The sequence below is a fragment of the Strongylocentrotus purpuratus genome, unplaced genomic scaffold (assembly GCF_000002235.5).
Source record: "Strongylocentrotus purpuratus isolate Spur 01 unplaced genomic scaffold, Spur_5.0 spur5_scaffold_20, whole genome shotgun sequence".
NCBI classification, from domain to species: Eukaryota; Metazoa; Echinodermata; class Echinoidea; order Camarodonta; family Strongylocentrotidae; genus Strongylocentrotus; species Strongylocentrotus purpuratus.
The window spans coordinates 47,276,979-47,301,585 of record NW_022145606.1 but is presented as its reverse complement, the minus strand read 5'-3'; the positions used below and the strand labels follow the sequence as shown (position 1 = coordinate 47,301,585).

Below are 24,607 nucleotides of genomic sequence, written 5' to 3'. Positions count from 1 at the left end.
AAGGAAAAAATATTATCTAAAAATCATAATGGTAAGAGTAGCTAGTGCCATGAATGGCCTGCCATATTTAAGTCCTACATAAAGTCGATCTTAGTCTTTGTGAAACACCCCCCCCCCCCCCCTGGTAATTTATCATCCTTCCTAATATGACTATCCTTTCTCTCTCTTTTCCCTCAGCTGCCATGCAAACCTTCAACATCTCTGTGACGACCTGTGACGAGCGCGGCGCCGGGACCGACGCCAACGTCTACATCATCCTCTACGGAGAGAACGGAGATACCGGAAGAAACTTCCTCAAGTCTTCCAAGACGTACCGAGACAAGTTTGAGCAGGGCCATTCGGATGAGTTTGTCGTGGAGGCGGTGGATATCGGGGAGCTGGAGAAAATAAGGTAAACAAAGCGGTGAAAGTTTATTGTTAAACATATTGGGTGGTATTCTCGAAAGCGGACTAACTTTAGTCCATGGTTTTATCCACCGACTAAGCATGGAATGCAAAGTGTCCATATGAATATGTTTTTGAATAATTCAATCTGTCACTGAATTAAAACAAAATGAAATAACATAATTAATACACAATATAACTATGATATAATTTTATTATTATGGTAATTTAGGGACATATCAAAGTATTCAAAAATGTATTCATATGGACACTTGGCATTCCATACTTATTTGGTGGATTAAACCATGGACTAAAGTTTGTCCGCTTTCGAGAATACCACTCATTACCTGTAGATATACATCAGCATATTCAGCTGAAGAAGAAGTAAATGGAATATTTTGCTTCCATTCTGACAGATATATTAATAATCTTTTTTTTTTTTAAAGTCCACTCCAAATTTTATTAAGTTAAACCGAAAATGGAAATTCTTTTTGCCAATTGATCGTAATCCCGGCAGCCACTAAGCAGCGCCAGATCGACGTTGCTCTATCCCGTATTGTTGAACGCCAAACAAGGTAGCAGCAACTCCCGTCTTTTAACGTCTTTTGGTATGACGCGGCCGGGGTTCGAACCCACGACCTCCCGTTTGTGAGGCGGACGCTCTACTGACTGAGCCAACACACCAGTATTTATGCAGGAATGCTATTTTTAGCTATTATCCTAAGAACTACAGTTTTTCAAGTATCCAGAATTGTTTACTTTCAAGACCTGTCAAGAATAATATTTTGCTTATAGTACTGTGCAAGTATGAAATGTTGAAGTATACCCATCATTTATTGCATTTTAATACACATTCATGCTTCTATTTGTAACCATTACAGGATTGGCCATGATAATAAGGGAGGATTTGCTGGTTGGAAGTTGGAAAAGGTAGAAATTGACGCGCCCTCTCTTGGCAAGCGTTGGTGTTTCCCCTGCGGTCGTTGGCTTGACAAGTCCTCGGACGATGGTCAGATCGAGAGGGAGCTGTTGCCTGTTGAGTCTAGGATGGAGGAATATGAAAAACGTAAGTTTCCTCTCTGTGGTGTTGCACATGTTTCAAAGATATTAAACACCTGTTATGAATGTAACACAGTCACAGACCAGGGGGATGTTTCACAAAGACTAAGATCAACTTTAAGTTCGACCTAACTTTGACAAGCCATTAATGCCACTGTTTTCTCTCACCATTTTATACTGGCATTGGTCTCTCGAGGGACTTACAAATCATGGTCACAAATCTACAGAATTTACATTTTTTGATAATTGATTATTGAAGGAAAATATGTTATCTAAAGATCATAGTGGTGAGAGAAAACAGTGGCATAAATGGCTTGCCATAGTTAAGTCCAACTTAAAGTCAATCTCAGTCTTTGTGAAACACCCCCTAGTCTGAAAGAACACAGTACGAAACTATACAAGTGGTCTTAGTGTATTGTGAAGCCAGAAATCTTATGAATCATAAAGTCAGCAAGAAACTATCCTGAAATGCTAAAGAATTGCTATTGTTTTTCAGTCATTTCTCATTTATTTCTGAAAATTTGCAAATCAGGACCACTGATGAAATTTTCTAAACTTTTATGAACATTAAAGGTATAGACCAGTTTTGGAAACGCCCCCCTCTCATAAAATGAAATTGAAGCTCTTATTACCAATCATGTGAGAGAATATGTTTTGACTAATACGTGATGATACAAATTTTGCCTAAAACTGCCTACTAGTTGATATATTTGGTAAATTATCATATCAATCCGGCCTTGATAGATATAGCGAATGAACATTTGGGCATATTTGAAACAATATTGAATGGATATTTTGCACCCAAAACCCTTTTTTAAAAGTTTTTTAAAAAGTATTTGTAAACTGGTAATTACCATTATTGATATTTGTTCAGATGTCCCTTATGAGGTGACGGTCTACACCAGTGACGTGAACGGCGCCGGGACAGACGCCGATGTTTTCATCGTCCTCTATGGCAGAGAGGTGGTTACCACTCAGAAGAGTCTCTGTGATAACAAGAAGAAGCGAAAGGAGTGCTTTGAGAAGAGTAGTGAGGATAAGTTTGTTGTCGAGGTAAGGGTAGATATTGGATATAAGGAAATTGATATACATGTGTTTTATAAAGTGTTTTTTTAGAGTGTTTTGAATGTATTTTTTATAGAGTTGAGCAATAAACAAATCTTGAAAAAGAAAAAAAAAGGGTACTAGATATTGTTTAATTTTTTTTTCTTGGGACTTGGAGGATGGTTAAATTTATTCAGAGATTAAGAAACACATACTTGAAAGTTAGATTTACACGTTGGCAAATGCAAAGTGAAATACACTATACTATAGAAATTGTAGATAAGTTTAACATAGCTGGAGCGAGGTACATGTACATCGCGAAAATTGAAATATTAATACGAAAAATTATATATCACTTAACTTGAAAATTGAAATGCATTTAGTTGTGGGTCATTAACATTCATTAGATGACAACATCATCTATCTATAAATGTTTTCTTTCTTAATCATTTGGTTAGCTCTGTAAGATTGAAAGATGATTTTTGGTTCCGGTACAATGGAAATGTGTTGTACGTATCAGTTGATATTGCCAGTTTTTTAATCGCATTAATTTGATCTTTTCCCCTGTTTGCTCTTCTTTTTTCACTCCAGCTCGAAGATGTTGGGGATACTATAGAGAAGATAAGGATCGGCCACGATAATGCTGGCTTCGGTGCTGCTTGGCATCTTAATAAAGTGGAGATCCGTAAGCTCCTGGATGGCAAAAGGGTAAGATCGCTGTAAACTAGTCACTTTTCTTAAGCAACTGTAATAATAAACTATCGTTTTTTATATAACTTTATGACACCTAACCTCTACTCGGTCTTAATGCAAAGTATTATCAATTCAGCCTATCCAATTTTGTTATTATCGTAATGGCTTGACTAAACAGTGAAGTCTGTCTATAAAGACCATTCAAGGGGTACAAGGAAAGTGGTCTTTATGTACAGGTTCCTTTAGTACAGGTTTTAGTGAGAAACCATTTTTTTCTCAAGGGAAACAAAAGTTGTTTTCTGTGGGTCTCTGCAAGTTCTTACAGTGTTGGTTAAAAAATTGATGTCAAGCACATAAGGAACCAGCACCAAACACAATTCTATAACCCTATGTAATGTTCTTGGTCTGTCTTTGTCCCCAGCAGGGTTCCAGGACCTACGTGTTCCCGTGCAACCGCTGGTTCTCAAGGAAGGAAGACGATGGTGAGATCATCAGGGAGCTGGTCCCAGACCAGGTCACAGAGGAGAAGACCAAGAAAGATGGAACGACCAAAACTAAAGAGATCAAGCAGAATACACTCACAAGTAAGTCTATGCTCTTTCAAAGATGTGTGGTAGGGTTTCATCATAGGCTGGTTTCAAACCCTAAAGAGGCTAGTTCAGATATGACGCGGCAGAACCATGGCATTTTTTATGATGACGTAAAGTGTTATCCGCTTCACACTTCTGTATCTTATTCTGAATTTCCGGATTCTGAATACGTCCTTTGTTGCGTGCTGTTACCATTCGTTTTTTGCACATTTTTAAAAAAGCTGCAGCTTTTTTGCGGAGGTTTACTGTGACACATCAGGGGGGTGTTTTACAAAGATCCTAAGTCGAACTTAACTCTTTCGTCGGCCGGCTGGCAGAAGGTCGTTAGCGCGTGAGCGACTCGAAAACTACTTTTCAAATTATTCACATTTTGATATTTGTTTTAAATTTAAACTGCTTTCCGTCCCGAAAATTGGTTTAAAACTTAAAAGACTAATACAAATGTTATAGTAGAACATGCCCACAACTTTTTTCTCGAAAATAATCAGTTTTATAAAAGTTTGAGGTGATTTAGTGCTGACGCCCTTCTGCTTAATGCTTCAATTTTTACCTGAAATTCGAGCTTACGCCCTTCTGCCAGCCAGGCGACGATTTGATGTTTACTCATTTTTATATTATCTATTGCAGAGCGTCAGTACAAGTTGCTGGTTTACACGGGGGACACCTTCCGCGCTGGAACCGACGCAAACGTCTACCTGACGGTCTATGGAGAGAACGGGGACAGTGGAGAAAGACAACTCAGGAACTCAGAGAGTTACAGCGATAAATTTGAAAGAGGACATGTAAGTTGTTATTTTGTTTGCAATTTTTAAGGTGTGTTGTTAGCTTTCAACATCAAAACTGTAATAAATGAAGTTTGATGGGTGTTAAATGGGTATCCGATAGGATGCGAACGTTAATGTAGTTTGTTCAGAATTGTGAGCGTCTATAAAGTGGCGTCTGGCTGGAATGCACCCCAGGGAGTGGAAAATGTGCATACATTGTGTGTGCACAAGCCTGAATCCGACGGGTTATAATATATTTGGAAAGCCCTTAGAGACATTGTCAATGTATGAAGCGCTATATAAAAGTGATCTTGAAATCTTTAATAATTATTTAATGCTTGCAAATGTCTGTCTCAAGCAAAAAAGGGGGATTATTCTTGAGACAAACATGTTGTAGATGTACACCAGTTCAATAAAAAAGCTTTTCAAAGGTCAACTAAAATCAGCTTTTCCTTTACAGTTTGGCAACTTTTATATTGTTAATTCTTTCATTAAAACGTGCAAGAATTTAATGATAAAACTGTGAAGATAGATATTATCTATTGCATGATGTTGATGAATATTTTGTGGATGGCGGGATTTAACTGTTTTGCCCAGTAGTAGATCTTATTTCTTATTATAGTAATCCATTTTTATAAAGATATTTAATCCATTGAATCAAAACTTATCATTTTAGAGAAACATTAACATTATTGAAAGCATTTTCTGCAGCTCTACTTCCCTTTTTAACCATTCTTCTCTTTTTTTCATTTTGCTATTTTCCATTTATTAATTATCTTATAGAATGAAGAGGTAATTTTTTAACGTGAATATTTTGTAATCTGAGGTGGAGTTTTACTACAAATAGGGTTTGTTTTGTATGCCAAGTGGTCTTGTGTTATGGTCCCACACACCATATTTTTTTTTTACTGTGAATTGGTATAGTTTAAGGTAAACAACCTGCTCAATTTAATACACAGTGTGTGTGTGTGTTTGTATTGGGTTTTTACAGATGTATTTATATCAATCAGATATGATTATTTACATCTGGGGACAGACCTTTAAACGTCACTATCCAAAAGGCGTGACTCAGTTTCGAACATGCGTCCTAGACTGAATCACTTTGTAACTTCCGTTGTTAGCTGGATTACAGGTGCAGGTCAAACACCTAGTTCATTCATGTAACTCCCTTAAAAACTAGTTGGGAAAAATAGTGAGAAAAAAAAAGCTCAGAAAATTTGTTTTTTACTTATTTAAACTAACAATACATTTTTCATATATCTTTTGTTCCAAATCCTTAGCCTAAAAATATTTATTTGATCTATTTTCCATTTTTTCCCATCAGAAATTGAAGAAAAATAGTCTAGTTTCTAGGGATTACCATGAAAACAGAAAGAAAATAGCCCCAAAATTAATATTTTCTGCATATATATGAACAATGACCAAGTATCTTTTAGGTTGTGGTCTGGTGATAACATCTGTTTCAGTTGTCTCATTTTGAGTTTATACTCATGTTTTATCTGATGCCTTCAATGTTGTTTGGATTGGAGTACGTTGCATGACCAGGGTCCCGTTTCACAAAATTTATCATCAGTGACAAATGACAGTCTTTGTTATAAGCTACTGAAATCCTTGCTTCTGATTGGTTATCAGCAGATTTGTCACTAATTTTTGTCATTTGTCATTGAAAAAAGGCTTTGTGAAACAGGTCCTAGGTCTGTAATAATTAACAAATTTGTTGAGTTGATGGTTCTCTGGTTGTGGTTAGCCTTTCCATTGCAGAAATGAAAATAAGAACCCTCAGTATGATGTGTATTTTTGTCTACATTATTAATTAATGGGTTTGAGAAGTTGATTTTCTGGTTGTGGTTCACTTTCAGGAATAAAATTGATATCACATGCAGGTTTCTACGAGTGATGTTTGTTAGGAAGATTCTGATCCTTTGCAGTATTTTCGAGAAAAAAACGAACATTTGCCCATTTGAGCACATTTGTTGTAGTGCAAATCGTGATAGGAATATCCTTTTTGGGGATCGCATTGAACCAATCGCAGCTTGATCTCAATAGCAACTCTTTTTTGTTTTTCATGTGCCTCTTGATTTTGCTGGGCTACATGTCCCTAAGACGGGCTCCTTGAGTGGGGACAACATTGATGTATTGACTCAATATGCTTCAGCTAGTGTACAGTACATATTTCTATAATTATTCTACCTATTGTTGTATCTACAGTGTGATAAATTCACCATTGAAGCCGTTGACCTCGGCAAACCCTTCAAGGTCAAGGTTCGTCATGACAACTCCGGGTTTAACGCGGCCTGGTTCCTGGACCGCGTGGAGGTGGTCGACGACGATAACGACACGTACCACTTCCACTGCGAACGCTGGCTCAGCAAGAAGAAAGACGACGGGAAACTGGAGAGGTCATTGTATGTCAAGGTGAGAGGTCAAAGGTCATGTTGCTTCCTAAAATCTTTACAGTGTGAACCATTGTTGTTTATGTTGGTTGGTAATCCTGGTATGTAAAGCTTTGTGAGTCATTTTTCAAATATTTCACGACCTTTGTAGATTTTTCCCGACCCATACAGGTATATGCATAGAAATGATATTCACAATGCCTATACTTTAGTAACAGTTAGAAATAAATAATTGTGCTGTGCAGGAATGTAAACATTCTATTCTTATTATTATCATCATCGTTGTCGCTGTTGTCATCATCATTATTTACATATTAAAGGGTTGTCAGCTTAGTCAACATGATATCTAGTCCCTTTAAATCTACTTAATGTGCAATGACATGTTTGGTAGTTATACATGTAAACCTTTTTTATGCTTTCAATAAAAAAAAAGAAGCCAATATCAATGTTTTCATAAAATTGTTATTGTTTGCTAAAAAATTGATGAACACTGGATTCAGGAGTTCTATGAAATATCAACTTGAATGTTTATCATCATTTTTTGTGTGATTATCTAGGGTTATGATGGTGACATGTCTAGTACCAGTACTCTCAACACCCTACATAGAAGCAAGTCGTCTAGTTCCCTGAAATCTACATCATCAGACAGCCCTCGGCAGCTCACCAGAAAAAAGTCAATGCTCGAGATGCCTGAGTTTAATGGGCCAAGTAAGTTGTATTGGATGTGTCTTGGAGTGATATATATGGCATATATATGACCTTACGTGGCATAAATAAGACCTTATAAGACATGAATAATACCTTATATGGCAGGAATATGACCTTATGTGGCATAAATAAGACCTTATATGGCATAAATAGGGCCTGATAATGCTTAAACAAGACCTAATATGGCCTATGTCTGAAGTGACCACCTCTAGGGATCCCCTCGAACCCTAGTTTATTTATTTATTTGTTTTTATTTAAACAGGGTAACTCTCTCAGTATTGAAACTGTTTTCCTGAGAGGCCCTCTACAAATTATCTGAAAAGTATCACAACGAGTAACAAATGTACATGTAAGTTGACATATTTCCTGGGCATTCCAAATTCTTCCTTGTAAAGGGATATCTCTGTGTGGAAACATATATATATATATATATATATTTCAATTTTATTTATTAGGCAAGATATAGAAATAAATGTAAAAACTGATTATAGAATGATTCTAATGTTCCATATCTGTAATCATACCTTCTGTCTATCCATCAGCTATACCATACACGATCAAGCTGACAACAGGTTCAGAGGAAGATATGGGAACGGAGGCGAACATCTTCATCACCATCATCGGCTCTAAGAAGAAGAAAACTACAGGTATTAAAGCCCCTCTGCACTACTTATAGCTACTTGCGCCCTCTATACAGCCAACAATGCCTAAGCGGTACCCGTCGATCCCCCATTATGCCCTTTATCTTATGTTCTTTGACAGCTGATTTGATGAGATGACCACCTGCCAGTGACCTTGCAGGGAGGTCTAATTCCCCCATGCCAAACTAGAACAGAGGGGCTCTAAAGCTCATCTCTTCTAAATGCTCAAATGATTCTAAATGTAAAGTATTGAAGCATTTGAGGCAATATGTTTAATTAGCCTGTACTCATTTGTTTATTTATTTACTTCCCCTTGTTTCTTTTCTCTTTACTTTGTATAATTATCTGCGGACATTGGAGCCCAGCCTTTAAAAGGCCAATGGCCTTCCTTTGTATTATTTATATATTTGCTTATATGTATAATGTATTGTTGAATGTATTTTTTAAGAGAAATGGAAATTAAATTAATTTAATGAATCAAATTAAATTGAATTGAATATTCCATCATTGTGCATGTATGTACTCAGACATTTTAGTTAGGATTTTGATAGGGCACTGCATTGCAGGTATAACTATTAAATAGTTTGTTAGGCATACATAAAAAGAAAATATGTGAAGTAGTACTGGGCCCTGTTTCATAAAACTTGTTATCAATAAAAAATTACGATAGTTGTTATAAGCTACTGAAATCCTTGCATTTGATTGGCTGTGAGCAGATTTGTCACAGATCTGTGGCAGTTGTTATTGATAAGAAGTTTTAAGAAACAGGACCCTGTTTGAAAATGTGTCAACAGGATGTGAGCTAGGGCCCCTCCTGTAATTGCTTATAACCATTCAATAAGATTATTATAATTGCAGACTTCTTATGTCTTTGATGTTGAGAGGGATGGCTGCAGGCATCAAAACAAGATGTATGATGAACATTTTTTAACATGGACGATTTTCTTTTTCTTCATTCAGGCAAGCTCCCTCTACAGTTGGTTGGCAAGAAGTCTTTGAAACCCTCTTCGATCGAGACCTTCTCACTTGAAGCCCCTGACGTAGGAGAAGTCCACAAAGTGGAGGTACGTATTGTGACCAGGGGATGTTTCACAAAGATCCTAAGTTGAACTTATCTCTAAGTTGGAGGTAAAAATTATGGAAAGCCGTTAGCATCTATGAAAATATTTTGTAAAAGTTATTTTAAAAGGCATAAAATGTTGATTAAAATCATTCATATTTTCTATTATCAAGGAGATTTCATGTTCTTGATGTGGAATTTATAAAAAGTCTAAAAATCTTAAATCTTCGCTTTTGAATATATTTTATTTTAAGGCTACAAATGGCTCTCCATAATATTTAAGGCCAACTTAAAGTTAAGTTTGACTTGGGATCTTTGTGAAACAACCCCCAGATGACATATCACCAACTAAAATTGGCAACTACAAACCCCAAAAATTATCTTCACTACAGCGCCTTGAACATTCAATGTTAAACTTAACCCTATTTAGCCCGGGCTATTTTGAAACTGCATAGCCCGGGGGGGGGGGGGGGGGGGGGGGGGGGGGGGGGGGGGGGGGGCTTCTAAGGCCCCCCCCTATGATCTCGGCCGTGAAACGCCCGATCGCCGCGAAAATTTGCATACATGTCAAGTGAAGTGTATAGAATACTATGGTAATTTCAATTTTTTTTGAAAAATTCACTCATTTGCATATTTATGGTAATTTATGCAAATAAGGTCATTAAATTCACATTTTTGCCCATAAATCAGACATTATTCATATTTAAGCATTCTTTCTCACTACATATATTTGTTAGACCATTTGGAATAATAATACAACACAAAAATTTGAAAAACCAGGGTTGTTCCTTATGTTATCTATTGTTTTGATAATTTCTTATGTATTTCTTTGTTTTTTTAACTTATGTATTTTATTGTTTTTGTTGTTTTATTTCATTTCCAACTATAATTCAACTATTTTGACCCCAAAATAAACACCTAAATTCTAAACAAGACCAAATAACCAATGTTTTACCTCTTTATTTGAAAAATGAGATTTCCATATGTTTTGTACACAAATCACAAAAATGAGCGATTTTCGGGCTGACATGCGAAGACAAAAGGACACGTGACTTTGTAATGGTAGGTCCGATTTTCCAAAAATTTCTTTCAAAAGTTGCGCAAGACTCGAAAGAAAAAAGTCACAAAATGTCAGTGCAAGATTTTCTTGCGTTAAAAAATTATCGCGAAAAATGTCGAGGGGGGGGCTTCTCAAGCCCCCCCCCCCGGGCTAAATAGGGTTAAAATGAAGGAAAGAAAAGTTCTTCTGTCTCTAACAGGTGTTTGCTAAACTACATGTATAACTATTTTCTTTTGATGGTTTCTCGTCTTGTTTATAGACATGTTTAGTTTTATACCTAGTTGGTCAAGGCATCCAAGTTTGTCATTATTAAATCACTATTTCTATCCGTCTTCTTCAGATTGGCCACGACGGCGTCACATCCCAAGAGGGCTGGTTCCTAGAGCAGATGGAGATAGACACGCCCACCCTCGGCAAACACTACCTGTTGCCATGCCGACGCTGGTTGTCACGTGACGAGGATGACGGACAGACCTTCCGTATGCTGATCGTGGAGGATGGCCAGAAAGTTGAATATAAACCAAGTAAGTTTATTTCTTTATGACTTTGCATTTAATCGAATGTGACAAAAAGGGCAACTGGATATATTTTGTTTAACATTGCTTCCTGTACAAAACACACATTCAGTTTGCTGTACAACATTAAAAGACATAAATCTGTAGTATTTTCGGATTTTCATTAATGTCGTGCCAAAAGATGCCCAAAACTTGGAAGGGTGTTTTCTTATGTGTTTGCTGCCAATGAATAGACCTATAATGTGGCTCTTATGTTCTATTTGCTGCAGAAATCACTTATGAGTTGGTGGTTTTCACGGGAGATGTTCAGAACGCTGGCACGGATGCCCAGGTTTCACTGACTGTGTTTGGAACGAATGGTTGCAGCAAGGAGATTGTCCTGGATAAGAACGGAGATAGATTTGAGAGGGGCAGAGAAGACCTTGTAAAGGTGAGACTCATATATGGCATCAATAATACCTTATATGGCATAGATAAGACCTTATATGGCATAAATAGACCTTATATGGAATAAATAGGACATTATAGGGCATACATTGGGCGGATTGGGGGTGGGGGGTTTTCCTTCATTTTTGGACTGTGAAACCTATCTGTATAGAGAATACAAAATACTGAACTTGCTATCTTGGAGTGAGTGTATGTGTGTCTGTATGAGTGTTTGATTCGTTATTGTATGATTGGATACAGAGCAAATACTAATTGTTGTGGGTGCACCGTCAAAACAAACTCTTCCGTTTGCTGTATAAACTGTGACTGTTTTCACGATGAATCATGTCATGTTATTCAAAATGTTTCTGATTGGATGTGCAAAGATTGTATAATATGCATATTTCCTTTTAGTCTGATTAGCGACGAAGATTTCAAATCTAATATGTTTACTGCCGATTCTACAATTTCGTTACAAAATTTCAATACCATCAGACTTGCGTTGTTAAAAGATAATTTGAATGCACTTGATGACATTGACCCTGATTTACATTGCGATATTTTTAAGAACAGTGAATGCAATTATTACATACCTCAGGAATTTGTTTTTAAATATGTCACAAGAGAAGAATATTTCTTTAGTACTATACATTTTAACGCAAGAAGTTTGTCCAAAAATTTCAATGATATTTCAGATTTTTTATCAGCAATTAACTATCCTTTTTCCATTATTGCTTTCACGGAAACATGGCTTCAAGAACATACACCACATTGTTTCGATTTCTCTGGATATAATTTTGTTTACTCCAACAGAATACAAAAGAAGGGTGGGGGTGTTGCTATGTTAGTAAGAGATTGCTTCGAGTTCAAGACCAGAGATGACTTAAAAATGTGCAATGATAACATCGAATCCATTTTTATTGAGATAAATATATCTGAAAGAAAAAATATTATAGTTGGAACCATATATCGTCCACCTGCTTCCAATATTCCCTGCTTCCTTGAAGAAATCGAGGCACTTCTCATTAAGATTAGTAAAGAAAATAAAAGCATATATTTAATGGGTGATTTTAATATAAACTTACATAATTCACAAAATATTCATGTTTCTGACTTCTTGAGTATTCTCCACTCTAATAGTTTATATCCTTTGATAGACAAACCCACCAGAATAACATCGAAATCAATGTCATTGATCGACAACATATTCACAAACGTTATCAATGATATTCATTCTGGAGTTCTATATTGTGATATTACAGACCATTTTCCAATTTTTCAAATTAACGACAAATTAAAGGTTTCTATTCCTATCTTAAATGTTCGTACACGGCATTTTACGGAGGCAAACATTGCACAATTTTGCATTGGTCTACATTTATATGATTGGACGTGTGTTTATAGATCCACAAATGTCGAACAGGCATATAATATATTTATAGATATCTATTCTGAATTGTATGATAAACACTTTACCCTCAAGGAGAAAAGTAGGAAGAAAAAATCAATTCGAAAACCGTGGATAAATAATTTTCTTTTCTCTTGTATCAATCGGAGAAATAAGTTATATAAGCAATTGAAGTTGAAATTTTCTTCAGATTTGTGTAGGAAGTATAAATCTTATCGAAATAAAGTTACTTTTCTTCTAAGACAAGCACGAACAAAATACTATGGTGATATGCTTAAATACAACTCTAATAACCTGAAGAAAACCTGGGGCATTATCAATGGTATTTTAAATAGAAAAGCTAAAGTCCTGCCGAATCATTTCAAAGTCAACGGTGTGATAGTAGACAATGAGTGCGAAATATCCGAACTGTTCAATAGAATGTTTAATGACGTTGGAACCAAAACAGCTGCCCAGATTCCTCGCTCTTATAAACACCATTTGGATTACATGAACGCATCAAATCCAAATTCGTTATTTTTGTGCCCTACATCTGAAAACGAAATTATAAATATTTTTAGGAATTTAAAGAATACAAATAGCACTGGAGTTGATGATGTTAGTCAAAATATAGCAAAGAAATCTATTCACGCTATAGCCCGTCCGTTGATGCACATTATGAATTTATCAATTTCGACTGGAAAATTTCCAAACCGGCTTAAAACTGCAAAAATTGTTCCTGTACCAAAAACAGGGGATCCTTATGATATATGCAACCATCGTCCAATTTCTTTACTTCCTTGTTTTTCAAAGTTACTAGAAAAATTAGTTTACGTTCGTCTATATAAATTTCTTGAACATAACAATATTTTATACATGCATCAATATGGCTTTCGGCCAAACCATTCAACTGATCATGCTCTTATTGATTTTAATGATACAGTATGTAACGCATTGCACTCAAATAAGTTTGTTATCGGTATATTTTTAGACCTGTCGAAAGCTTTCGATGTAATGGATCACGACATATTACTTTCTAAGTTATCTAGATATGGTATTCGTGGTATACCCTATTTATGGTTTAAAGATTATTTAACAAACAGAAATCAATGTACAATGTATAAAACTCATATTTCTAAAAAACTTTTGATCAAAACAGGTATTCCTCAAGGATCAATTCTAGGTCCTCTATTGTTCCTATTATATGTTAATGATTTATATTGTGTTTCAAAATTGTTTCACTTTATTCAATACGCAGATGATACTTGTTTGATTGCCTCAAATTATAATCAGAATGACTTAATATGTCAAACAAATACAGAACTTATCAAGGTTGTTGAATGGTTAAGAACAAACAAGCTATGTCTCAATGTTAAAAAAACTAAATGTATATATTTTTGTTTGAACAATTCACGGAGTATCGCTTTACCCAAAGTACAATTGGACGGAGAGTTGATTGATTTCGTCGACTGTCATAATTTCCTTGGTATACATGTTGATTGTTATCTAAAATGGGATTTTCATGTCAGACATGTCTGTAATAAAATAAGTAAAACCATTGGAATTTATATAAATTGAAATATACAGTACCCCCACATATATTAATTCTATTATACAATGCTCTTATCTTGCCGTATCTCATGTATGGTAATATTGTATGGGGTTCAGCGTGTAAAACCAGATTAGTAAGTATTTTTAAGAAACAGAAACAAGCTATTCGAATTTGTACTCTTTCGCATTATCTTGCCCATTCTAGTCCTATTTTTCATTCGTTAAATCTTTTAAACATTTTTGACATATATAAATATCTTGTTGGTATTTTCATGTATCGATATATAAACAATACTCTTCCACTTTCGTTTCATGATATGTTTCAGCTAAATTCAGATATTCATTCACATTTTACCCGCAATTCAATGAAATTTCGACTGCCAAAACCTCAAAATTCGTTAGATATAAGATCCATTCGGTATACTGGTCCCAAAATTTTAAACGAAATTGAAAATTGTATTTCCGATGCAACCACACTCAATGTATTCAAACGTAAACTTAACCAGCATTTCGTTAACAGTTACAATACTTGATGTACTCCAACAATGATTTTCAAAAGATTGTTTACGTTACATTTTGGTTAGTAGTTAGTTAGTTTGTGAGTGAGGGTGTGTGTGTGTGTGTGTGTGTGTTTGTGTGTCGGCGCATTTTTGTGTGTGACTATTGTGTTTTGTGGCTGGGTGAATTATTTTGCAATTATAAATGTATTATTTAACTTTGTTCAGGTGCCTTCTATTGTACAAGCCCCGTGCTTTTTTTTTAAGGTATCCTTTCATCTATTGTTATTATTGTTATGCATCGTCAATATCTGTTATAATTTTTATGGATGATGAATAAATAAATTGAATTGAATTGAAAATACATAGGACCTTATGTGGCATAAAAAAGACCTTATGAGGCATCCATAGGACCTTATATTCCACAAATGCACCTTATATGGCATAAATAAGACATTATATGGCATACATAGGACCTTATGTGGCATTACAAAGACCTTATGTGGCATAAATATGACCTTATATGCCATAAATACACCTTATATGGCATGAATATGACCTTATATGCCATAAATACACCTTATATGGCATGAATACGACCTTATATGCCATAAATACACCTTATATGGCATGAATATGACCTTATATGCCATAAATAAGACCTTATGTGGCATGAATAAGACCTTGTAAAGGCCCTGTATGTGCGTCCGTATCATATCCTAAGGTGACGAGTAGAGGGTATTGATATTGATGATGGCGAGGGTGAGGCTGAAGAAGAATGAGGAGAAGGAGAAGTAAAATAAGGATGAGGAAGATGACACTATGATAATTTCTTTGGTAAAGACTTTATGTGGCATAAATAAGACCCAGTATTAGATATCCTAAGGTGATGAGTAGAGGGTATTGATGATGATGACGAGGATGGGAATGGGGATGCTGATGATGCATGTGATTGATAAGGAGGAGAAGAAACAGAAGAAGGAGAAGAAGAAGGAAAAGAAGAAGGAGAAGGAGAAGAGGATGAAGAAGAAGAAGAAGAAGAAGAAGATGCAGGATAAGTAAGGGGATGACACTATGATAATTTCTTTGGTAAAGACATGCACTATAACATTTGTTCAAGTTCGTGTATACATCTTTCATGTTATTCTCATATCTTCACCCTTGTAGCTTGAGCTTGAAGACATTGCACCCCTTAAGAAGATCAGAATAGGTCACAATGGCAAGGGTAGCAGAACAGACTGGTATCTCAATAAGGTAAGAAAATATCACCTTTTTTTTACAATGGAATAAACCAGTCCAATGCACAAGTAAACTTAGGGGAAATTAATCTATTTAATAGAATAGGGGTGTTGTATGAGTCACAAGGGGAAAGGTAGCAGGGCAGACTAGTATCTCAATAAAGTAAGAAAATATCCCCTGCTTTACAATGGAATAAACCAGTCCAATGCACAAGTAAACTAAGGGGATATTAATCCATTTAATAGAATAGGGGTGTTGCTACTTATAAGTCACAATGACCATTAGTTGTTGAATCAACTTAAGTGATTGCAATCACCTGAATGGTCATACTTTTTGTGCTGCACATAGATTCAATCAGTTAATTATGGCCATTACAAGTAGTGGGTTTGAGTTTGAGTTTGAGTTTGAGTTTATTGATTATTGGGTTATTGATGTAGACAAATGCTCATGTACCTGTTACAGCTCATTTTATGTATGTTGTTACCAAAGAAAAAAAGACGTTAGTCAGTCACTCAGTAGCCTCTGACAGGGAAGTCTAGAATGTAAACAGGTTTCCTTGCATAATTTGAATACTAGGACACTGCTTATATTTAAATTCCACAGATAGGACATATATGACATATTCATTATTTCTGCAAAGTTCTACCGAATTTGATGTTGGCTGCAAAAGGGACATAGGATCTTTAAATGTCTCTCATTTTCGTAAATGTTGTCCATAGGTGACTCTGAGGAATATGGAGACCGGAGATCTGACAACATTCAAATGCGAAGGATGGCTTTCAAAGAGCATGGGAGACAAGAAGACAGTGAAAGAGCTTGCAGCTATCGTCAAAGGAAAGGCTCAAGTCAAAAGTAAGTTGATGCTCCCCCCAAAAAAATTGTCTACCTGAATTTTGTTTTCATCTCTCTACACGTTCTGGGCCCCGTTTCACAAAACTTGTCATCAGTGACAAATTACAGTTTTTGTTATAAGCTAGTGAAATCCTTGCTTCCGATTGGTCATCAGCAGATTTGTCACTGGTTTTTGTCATTTGTCATTGGAAAAATGCTTTGTGAAACGGGCCCCTTGTTAATCTTTCTTGACGATGTACAGTCCTGTAAAGGACTTGATATTCTATGTGTTGCCTATAAATATCTTTCTTGTTTAGAGTACATCATTGTTGTTTATTTTCATTAGAAGGGGAAAAGGCTCAATAATCAGGAACCAAACGCATAGAAATTGAATTTGATGAAATTATTAACTCAAGCCATGAGAACTTCCTCAGTTGTCATCCTTTCGGTACTTGATTGATTTATCCCTTTGGCAGCTCACTCAGGAAGCTATACTGGGATGGTAGGTGAGGCGAGTGGCTGTGCCATGAAGTGCAGTAATGGTGTGTGGACAAAGCACTTGGTGATTAACAGTAAAATATGCTATGTCCAGTGCAAGTAAAAACCAAGCGAGTAAACTTATACTGTGTGAGAGCCTACATGGGGCTGCATCATTGTGATGGAGGGTAGAGCAGCCTTCTTGAAGTAGGTTTAAAAGAATTCTGTATATAAAAACGTCTCTTCCTGCTTCAGATTCCAACTACAAGATCATCGTCAAGACCTCCGACAAGCGGGGCGGCGGGACGGACGCTAACGTTTCCATGGTGCTGTTCGGACAGAACGGCTCGTCGGACGAGCTGAAGCTGAAGGAGTCGCAGACCTACCGAGACAAGTTTGAAAGCAGCCATGAAGATGTTTTCATCTTCCCCATGTTGAGTCTGGGAGATTTGATCAAACTGAGGATATGGCATGACAACGCAGGTCAGCTGATACTTTGTTCTTTTCCTCTCTCTCTCTCTCTCCCTCTCTAATCTCTCTTTCTCCTTCTCCCTTGCCGTCTATCTTTCACTGCATCCATTTTGCCATGACTATATTGCATGTAATGCCAACAATTTTAATAGGAAACTAAGCCTTATAATCCTTATATTCACAATTTTGTTGACAACATTCCCACCCACATATTTTTTTCTGAGACATCACTTAACTCTTATCGTGCCAAGAACACTGTTCTGTGCATGCGCTGGCGTGCCACGCACACATAATCGGGTTTCTGTTGACTTGCCATGCACACATAAACTCTCATCCGCTCGCGTGCCACGGACACATTTTCGTGCATAAGTACACAAGCTAATTGTTTATGCCTATTGTGCGATGCGCATTGCGTGCACGCATGAATGCTTACTGTATTTGTGGAGGGGGTTTATTGTTGTTTTGATTTTGCGTGCTTCACATATACCGTTACATTGGATTTTCCTGAGAAAATTGCGATATTTTATCATCAAATTTGTCAGTTTTGATCATGGCCCCTCAGATTGTGTGCGGGAAATGAGACAACGGATTGGTTTGACAACTCGCTGATAGTGCTTTTTTACTTTACCAAAATTACAGATTCATGAAATGATATTGGTATCAACAGAAAGAGGGTTAAATTTCCTACAACTTTAACGTACAATTCTTTTTTATACAATATACAGATGAGATGTTATAGTGGATCAAACATAGTAACAATTTAAACTACACGCACTTGAACCAACCCTAAATTAACTTGGCACACAGGAGATTAGTAGCGGGCACAATAGGGATTAGCACTGTGGCACTGGGTGAATTGCATGGGGGCAGCTTAAGAGTTAACAATTTAGCAATAAGAGAAAAATATTATTGTTGCCAATTTGAAAAACAATATGTGAGCAATTTAGCCCTAAATATAAATCCTGTCCTGAAAGGGTTACCGGTAAGTCACATTCAGTATTTAACACACTGTACCTATAACGAGTTTGTAATTATACATTTATGTTAGGTCTGAAGGCAGGATGGCATCTTGACAACGTGAAGGTCCTTGACGAAACAGCCGGAAAGGATTATTCTTTCCCATGTTCAAGATGGCTAGCGAGGGACGAGGAGGATGGGCAAATAATGAGAGAACTGCTCTGCTCCAATGCACTCACACCGAGGGATGACAAGGAGAAAGTCAGTAAGTACACCCCTATTTATGAAGTGGATCGGTCCAACTTCAGATTGGTTGAACATGAAGACTGGGATATTCTATTATGCTATGGGTAAGAAGATGTGAAGGCTGGGGGAAAGACATTTGAGGGAAAAGCAAGTAAGTACACCCCTACTCTATAAAGTGGATCAGTCCAACTTCAGATTGGTTGAACATGAAGACTGGGATATTCTATTATGATATAGGTGAGAAGATGTGAAGGCAGGGGGAAAGGATGTTGAGGGTAGAGCCAGTAAGTACACCCCTATTATACAAAGTGGTAAGTCTTACCTACACATGTTTTATGCAAGGCGTATGGAACATTCCATATGTTATGGGTAAGAAGGTAAGCAGGCAGGGGGAAGAGGGAGCAGGTTGTTTGACAGGATCATAAGATCCATTAAGAAACATGAAAAAGCGCTTTGGTAGTGTAATTTTATGGGCGAGATTATGATTTCAAATATTGTAAAAAGATTTGTGTCCACCTCTTTCTTTTAGCATATGACATCACTATTACGACAACAGACAAGCGAGATGCCAGCACCACTCAGAATGCTTTCGTAATTCTAGAGGGCGATAGACGTACATCAAGAGAATTCTTAATGGAAAACTCACCGAAGAGAAAGATTCTAAGGAGGTCAGTAAAAAGAGGAATGGATTGATTGATTGATTAATTCATAGATAGATAAGTTGATGAAAAATTTAATCTGAGACATATTGATTGATGGATGGATGGATTGAGTGATTGATTGATAAATTAATTGATTGAATGAAAGCTGATCAAAATATTTATATTTTGATTGAATCAATGAGAGATTGTTTAAGAGGCAGAGATTGATGACTGACTGATCGATTAAATGATTGATTGATTGCTTCATTGATTGCTAGATTGATTGATATCTTGCTTGATTTATTGCTAGATTGGTTGAATAATTGATTGATCAATAGATTTATTTATTTGTTGATTGATTGATTGATTGAACAAACAAATGATGGATGGATTGATTTAAATGTACAAGAAACTGATCTTAATGATTCATTGTCTTATTGGTTGGTTTTGTTTTCAGAGGAGAGACAGACAATTTCAAGTTCACCACGAGGACTGTGGGTAAAATCGACAGTATCGTTGTGGGTCACAAGGAGAGAGGCGATGGGTCACGACCCGAAGGTCAAGGTCGTGATGTAGATTGGCATTGCCATGAGGTCGTCATTACAAATAGCAGTGATGGATCAAAGTAAGTCTAAACCATGTGTGTGTGAGTGTGTGTGTAATTGTGTTTTTACAGACGTGTATCAATCACATATGATTATTCACGTCTGGGGACCGACCTTTGATGTCACCATCCGAAAGATGTGATGTTTTGAACCTCCGTCCTCGGCTAAATCAGTTTGTAACTTCCATTGTTAGCTGTATTAGAGGCGCACGCCACAACGCTGGATCATGATTTTTAAACCGTTATTAAGCAGCAAATCATGTTTCAATTGTAAAGGTCCCCAAAACAGATTTATTTTGATCTTAATTCATAACTAGCATCAGACACGATTTACTAAACATCACCTTTCTGAAACATGTACATGAATCTATCGATACGTGTGGAAAAATACAAGGACAGATTCAACAAGTTTCACTCCACCTTCAATTTTTGTACCAGAACCAAGATCTACGATAAAGGAAGAGAGTGTTTACCTCTTATTTTATGTCTGTAGAAGTAAGAATTTGTTTCTATTTCTTTGCTTTTCGATGTACCTTGATTTTGCATTTTCTTTACTTTGGCAGATTCGTCTTTCCATGCAAGAATTGGATCACATTAAGTAATCGTAAAGACGAAGCGAGAAGACTACAGTGCAAGAAGATGGAAGAGGGCAAGGTAGCGGCGATAAGAAGTGAGTCACTTGCAAAGATTTGTTATAATAAGGAAGTTTATAGATAGGACATGGTACAAATGACCCCAAATATTCACAGATCTTTTACACATGGAGAAGTTGCACTTTGAGCATCTTAGAATAATAACTGCCAAAGTCCTAGATGTGCTTCATGAATACCTTTTGTTTGCCCTCTTGAAAAAAATACTTCTACCTGCGAATCTTAGAATATACCGTTGGTGCATAAATGAATAACGTTACATACCTTTCATGAGCGCATATCCAGTATTCATCTCTGTGGGTATTACCTTTTTGGTACAAATGACCTTTATCTGCTCATGCCCAGACTGCAACCGTAAACTGGCTTATTCATCTGTCTTTCATTTTGTGATACAATGTTTGATTTGTGTTCATGGACTATGGTACAGTGAAACCTGTCTATAAAGACCACCCAAGGGAGACAAGCAAAGTGGTCTTTACAGGCAGGTGGTCTTTATGTACAGGTTCCTTTAGTACATGTTTCAATGAGAAACCATTTTCAAGGGAATTAAAAAAAAACGTGGTCTCTGTAGACAGGTGGTCTTTCTATAAAGGTGGTCTTTAAAGCAGGTTTGACTGTAGTAATGCACAAAGCAGAAATACATGTATTCAATTCAATTCCATTAATTTACTTATTCCTCATATATAAAAACAAATACATCAAACAGTAAAGACATAGTTTTTTCATACTTATAAACAAATTCATAACTTTATTAGTTATTCGATTTTACTCAATTTTTGGGGGGGCTCTGTTTCTCGTGTTTTTACATCTATTGAAGGCAAATAATTTTTCGGAGTGGACTTATGGTAGCCTTTAACAGGCGTAACCATAAGCCTTACATTCTCAAGATGATGACGATGATTTACAGCACTTGTATGCCGCCATTTATCTGTGTCAAACTTTCCAAGGTGCCCACATATGTGATAAGATAAAGAACAAAGTTCACTAATTGTTTGTTGGTTTGAAATACACAGATCTAGCCCCAGTGCAGTACGATGTGATCGTAGTGGAAATTTGCTTTAATAGTCTTGAAAATTTGCTTGTGTTGTGGAATCCTTAACTGTTGTTGTATCCATAGGCCTTACATTCTCTAGATGATGATGACGATGATGATGATCCACAGCACTTGTATGGTGCCATTTATCTGTTTCAAACATTCAAAGGCGCCTGCTCCTCCAATAGTCATGGACTACACATTTTCTTCAAAAGATGAGATACAGAACAAAGTTCACTTATTGCTTTTTTATTTTGAACTACACAGATCTAGCCCCAGTTCAATACGAGGTGATCGTTCTGACGGCTGATGAGAAAGGAGCGGGGACGGATGCGAACGTCACCCTCACCATCTATGGCAAGAATGGAGATTCTGGAAAACAACCGCTGAAACAGAGATTCAGGGATCTCTTTGAAAAGGGTAAGCAAGTCCCCCAAATCAAGCGTAAGTCTTGCAATTAATTGCAAATTTGCAATTGATTGCAACTTCAAATCCATCGCAACTTTCTTGCAACTCCCGATAAGTGTTTGAATTACTTGAAGGTCGTATGCCCACAATTATACGATTTCCACACAACTGCGCCGGGAGTGTCATTTTTGACAGACATGGCGCATTATAAATGTTCACTATTATTATTATTTATTTTATTTTATCTTCATTTCTGCTTCTACCTTACAGGCCAAACAGACAAGTTCAAACTGGAAGTCCTCGACCTGGGAGACCTCGAAAAGATCCGAATCGAACACGACAACGCCGGCTTTGGGGCTGGCTGGCTCTGCGATCATGTTGAGATCATCAATTTGGCAACCGGGCTGACGACCATGTTCCCTTGTCACAAGTGGCTGGACAAGAAGAAGGGAGATGGGGAACTGTTTAAGGAGCTGTTCCCTGCTAAAGAATAGGATTAAATGCAAGTGTGAATGAGACCATAGTACTTTAGTGGAAGTGTTTACACTATGACGGTTTAAACTAATTTTTTTTAAATCTTGTTTGCATCACCTTGGTTTGAAAGAAGGCAGTGGGGATCTTTGGAAGGGGAGGTCCCCATGACAGATTGAGAATAAGAGGGAATGTGAAAGTACCCATTGGTTTTGACTGGCCATATTCACATTTTGATAATTATAACGTTTCTCATCTTGTTTATCCACGTATTTTTATCCTCTGGATTGAAAGACTGAAAAAGAGTAAGACTTGTTTCCTGCCAAAGAGTGAGATTAGATTAAATGTGAATAATCTCATATTATTCAAATGGAAGTGTTCCCATTTCGATTTAATCATTGCTTACCTCACTGTAACCATGGTGGATCAAGATACTAAAGAACAACATTCTTGCGCAAGTGCATGATATATAAATATATGTTATGTGCAGAAGAAAAACGGTTTAGACAATTATTCACTCCAGACTATATCAGAGTGTGAATAGACCAGTTTGTTTTACATGGATATATTCATACTAGTCTTACACAACGTATATGCGAGAATGTAGGAGTTTGCCTCATTCTAGTAATGAACAGTAACTGGAGATCTATAGTCCATTTATCAATTATTGCATTGTAAATTAGGAGATATCTTAGAGCTAAAGGAATAATTGATTACTGTTATAAAACGGCATTTTTCCTCGTTTTTATACAATTTTAATATCCTTACCAAATGGGTTTTCAGATCATTCGAAAAGTGCATTTTTTTCTTAATCATTTCTGCCTTATTTTATGTATGTATCATGAATTCAGGATTCAAGTTTTATCAAATAAGTCACATTTCCCATTTCAAGTTCTATGCTTTTTGTGCCAAAGGTTGACGTCTTTTACTAAAATATCATTTCTGTTCACAACTTCACATCGATATGTTATGATGCACAAACAATTCTTTCTAAATGGCTGTATTGTTTATTTTATCAACATTGGCTGAATGAATATACATGCGCAGTCTTGTTCTAATGCTGACATTTCTCAGGATAAATGCTATCATTTTTTTTTAATGAGCATAAAGGACTGGTTTGGAAGATAAAATCTATTTTTAACGTAAATTGTTTATTTGCAATTATGTCTATGTATCCCTCATTGCAAGTGTTGTTTTACTGTGCTTACTGCTACCTTGTACCTTGATAATTGCAAACAAAAAGTAATTTTTGTGCTATGTATTCAGGGGAAAATAACGAAGATAGTTTGTCGTAGTGTTCATGTGATTATATTTGTGATATTGATAGTCATTTATTGCTGTATGTTGATATGATCTTGTGAATTGACATTCCAGTTAGTTGTAATGAACACTTTGTAATCAGAGAATAATATATTTGATTTGTAAATATTTCAAAAGAAGAAGATTTTTTTGTATGTGTATAAGGGATTTCTAGTTGGTAAGAAATTGTAAGATAAATGATATGAACATGTAACAGATAAACAACTTAAATTTTATCTCATGACTCGGGCTATATATTTCTTTGTCCCTCTCTCTCCTCCCCCCTCTCTCTCTCTCTCTCTCCCTCTCTGTCTCTCTCACTTTTTCTCTTCCTCTCTCTCTCTCTCTCCCTCTCTGTCTCTCTCACTTTTTCTCTTCCTCTCTCTCTCTCTCTCTCCCTCTCCCACTTACTTTCTCTCTCCCACTCTGTCCCTGTCATGTTTATGTGTTAATTTCATTTTTAAGATGTATATTTCCTCTTTAAATTTTCATTCTTTGTCTTTCCTTA

At 36.4% G+C, this 24,607-nt stretch overlaps 1 protein-coding gene across 1 annotated transcript in view; it reads left to right on the top strand.

The window, feature by feature from the left end:
- The window catches only part of LOC752556 (lipoxygenase homology domain-containing protein 1), a 54,864-nt gene extending 30,492 nt beyond the window's left edge, over nucleotides 1-24,372 (top strand). Inside the window, exons 28-48 of the mRNA XM_030993507.1 lie at nucleotides 178-391; nucleotides 1,266-1,450; nucleotides 2,318-2,496; nucleotides 3,079-3,195; nucleotides 3,602-3,764; nucleotides 4,398-4,552; nucleotides 6,743-6,949; nucleotides 7,485-7,635; nucleotides 8,178-8,282; nucleotides 9,237-9,340; nucleotides 10,737-10,920; nucleotides 11,181-11,341; nucleotides 15,940-16,026; nucleotides 16,731-16,863; nucleotides 17,575-17,802; nucleotides 18,839-19,012; nucleotides 19,523-19,661; nucleotides 20,092-20,259; nucleotides 20,802-20,908; nucleotides 22,189-22,341; nucleotides 22,600-24,372. Of these exons, the coding sequence (XP_030849367.1) occupies nucleotides 178-391; nucleotides 1,266-1,450; nucleotides 2,318-2,496; nucleotides 3,079-3,195; nucleotides 3,602-3,764; nucleotides 4,398-4,552; nucleotides 6,743-6,949; nucleotides 7,485-7,635; nucleotides 8,178-8,282; nucleotides 9,237-9,340; nucleotides 10,737-10,920; nucleotides 11,181-11,341; nucleotides 15,940-16,026; nucleotides 16,731-16,863; nucleotides 17,575-17,802; nucleotides 18,839-19,012; nucleotides 19,523-19,661; nucleotides 20,092-20,259; nucleotides 20,802-20,908; nucleotides 22,189-22,341; nucleotides 22,600-22,823 (3,338 nt within the window). The 3' untranslated portion in view covers nucleotides 22,824-24,372. The remainder of the gene's footprint in view (nucleotides 1-177; nucleotides 392-1,265; nucleotides 1,451-2,317; nucleotides 2,497-3,078; nucleotides 3,196-3,601; nucleotides 3,765-4,397; nucleotides 4,553-6,742; nucleotides 6,950-7,484; nucleotides 7,636-8,177; nucleotides 8,283-9,236; nucleotides 9,341-10,736; nucleotides 10,921-11,180; nucleotides 11,342-15,939; nucleotides 16,027-16,730; nucleotides 16,864-17,574; nucleotides 17,803-18,838; nucleotides 19,013-19,522; nucleotides 19,662-20,091; nucleotides 20,260-20,801; nucleotides 20,909-22,188; nucleotides 22,342-22,599) is intronic.
- The last annotated feature ends 235 nt before the right edge of the window (nucleotides 24,373-24,607 follow it).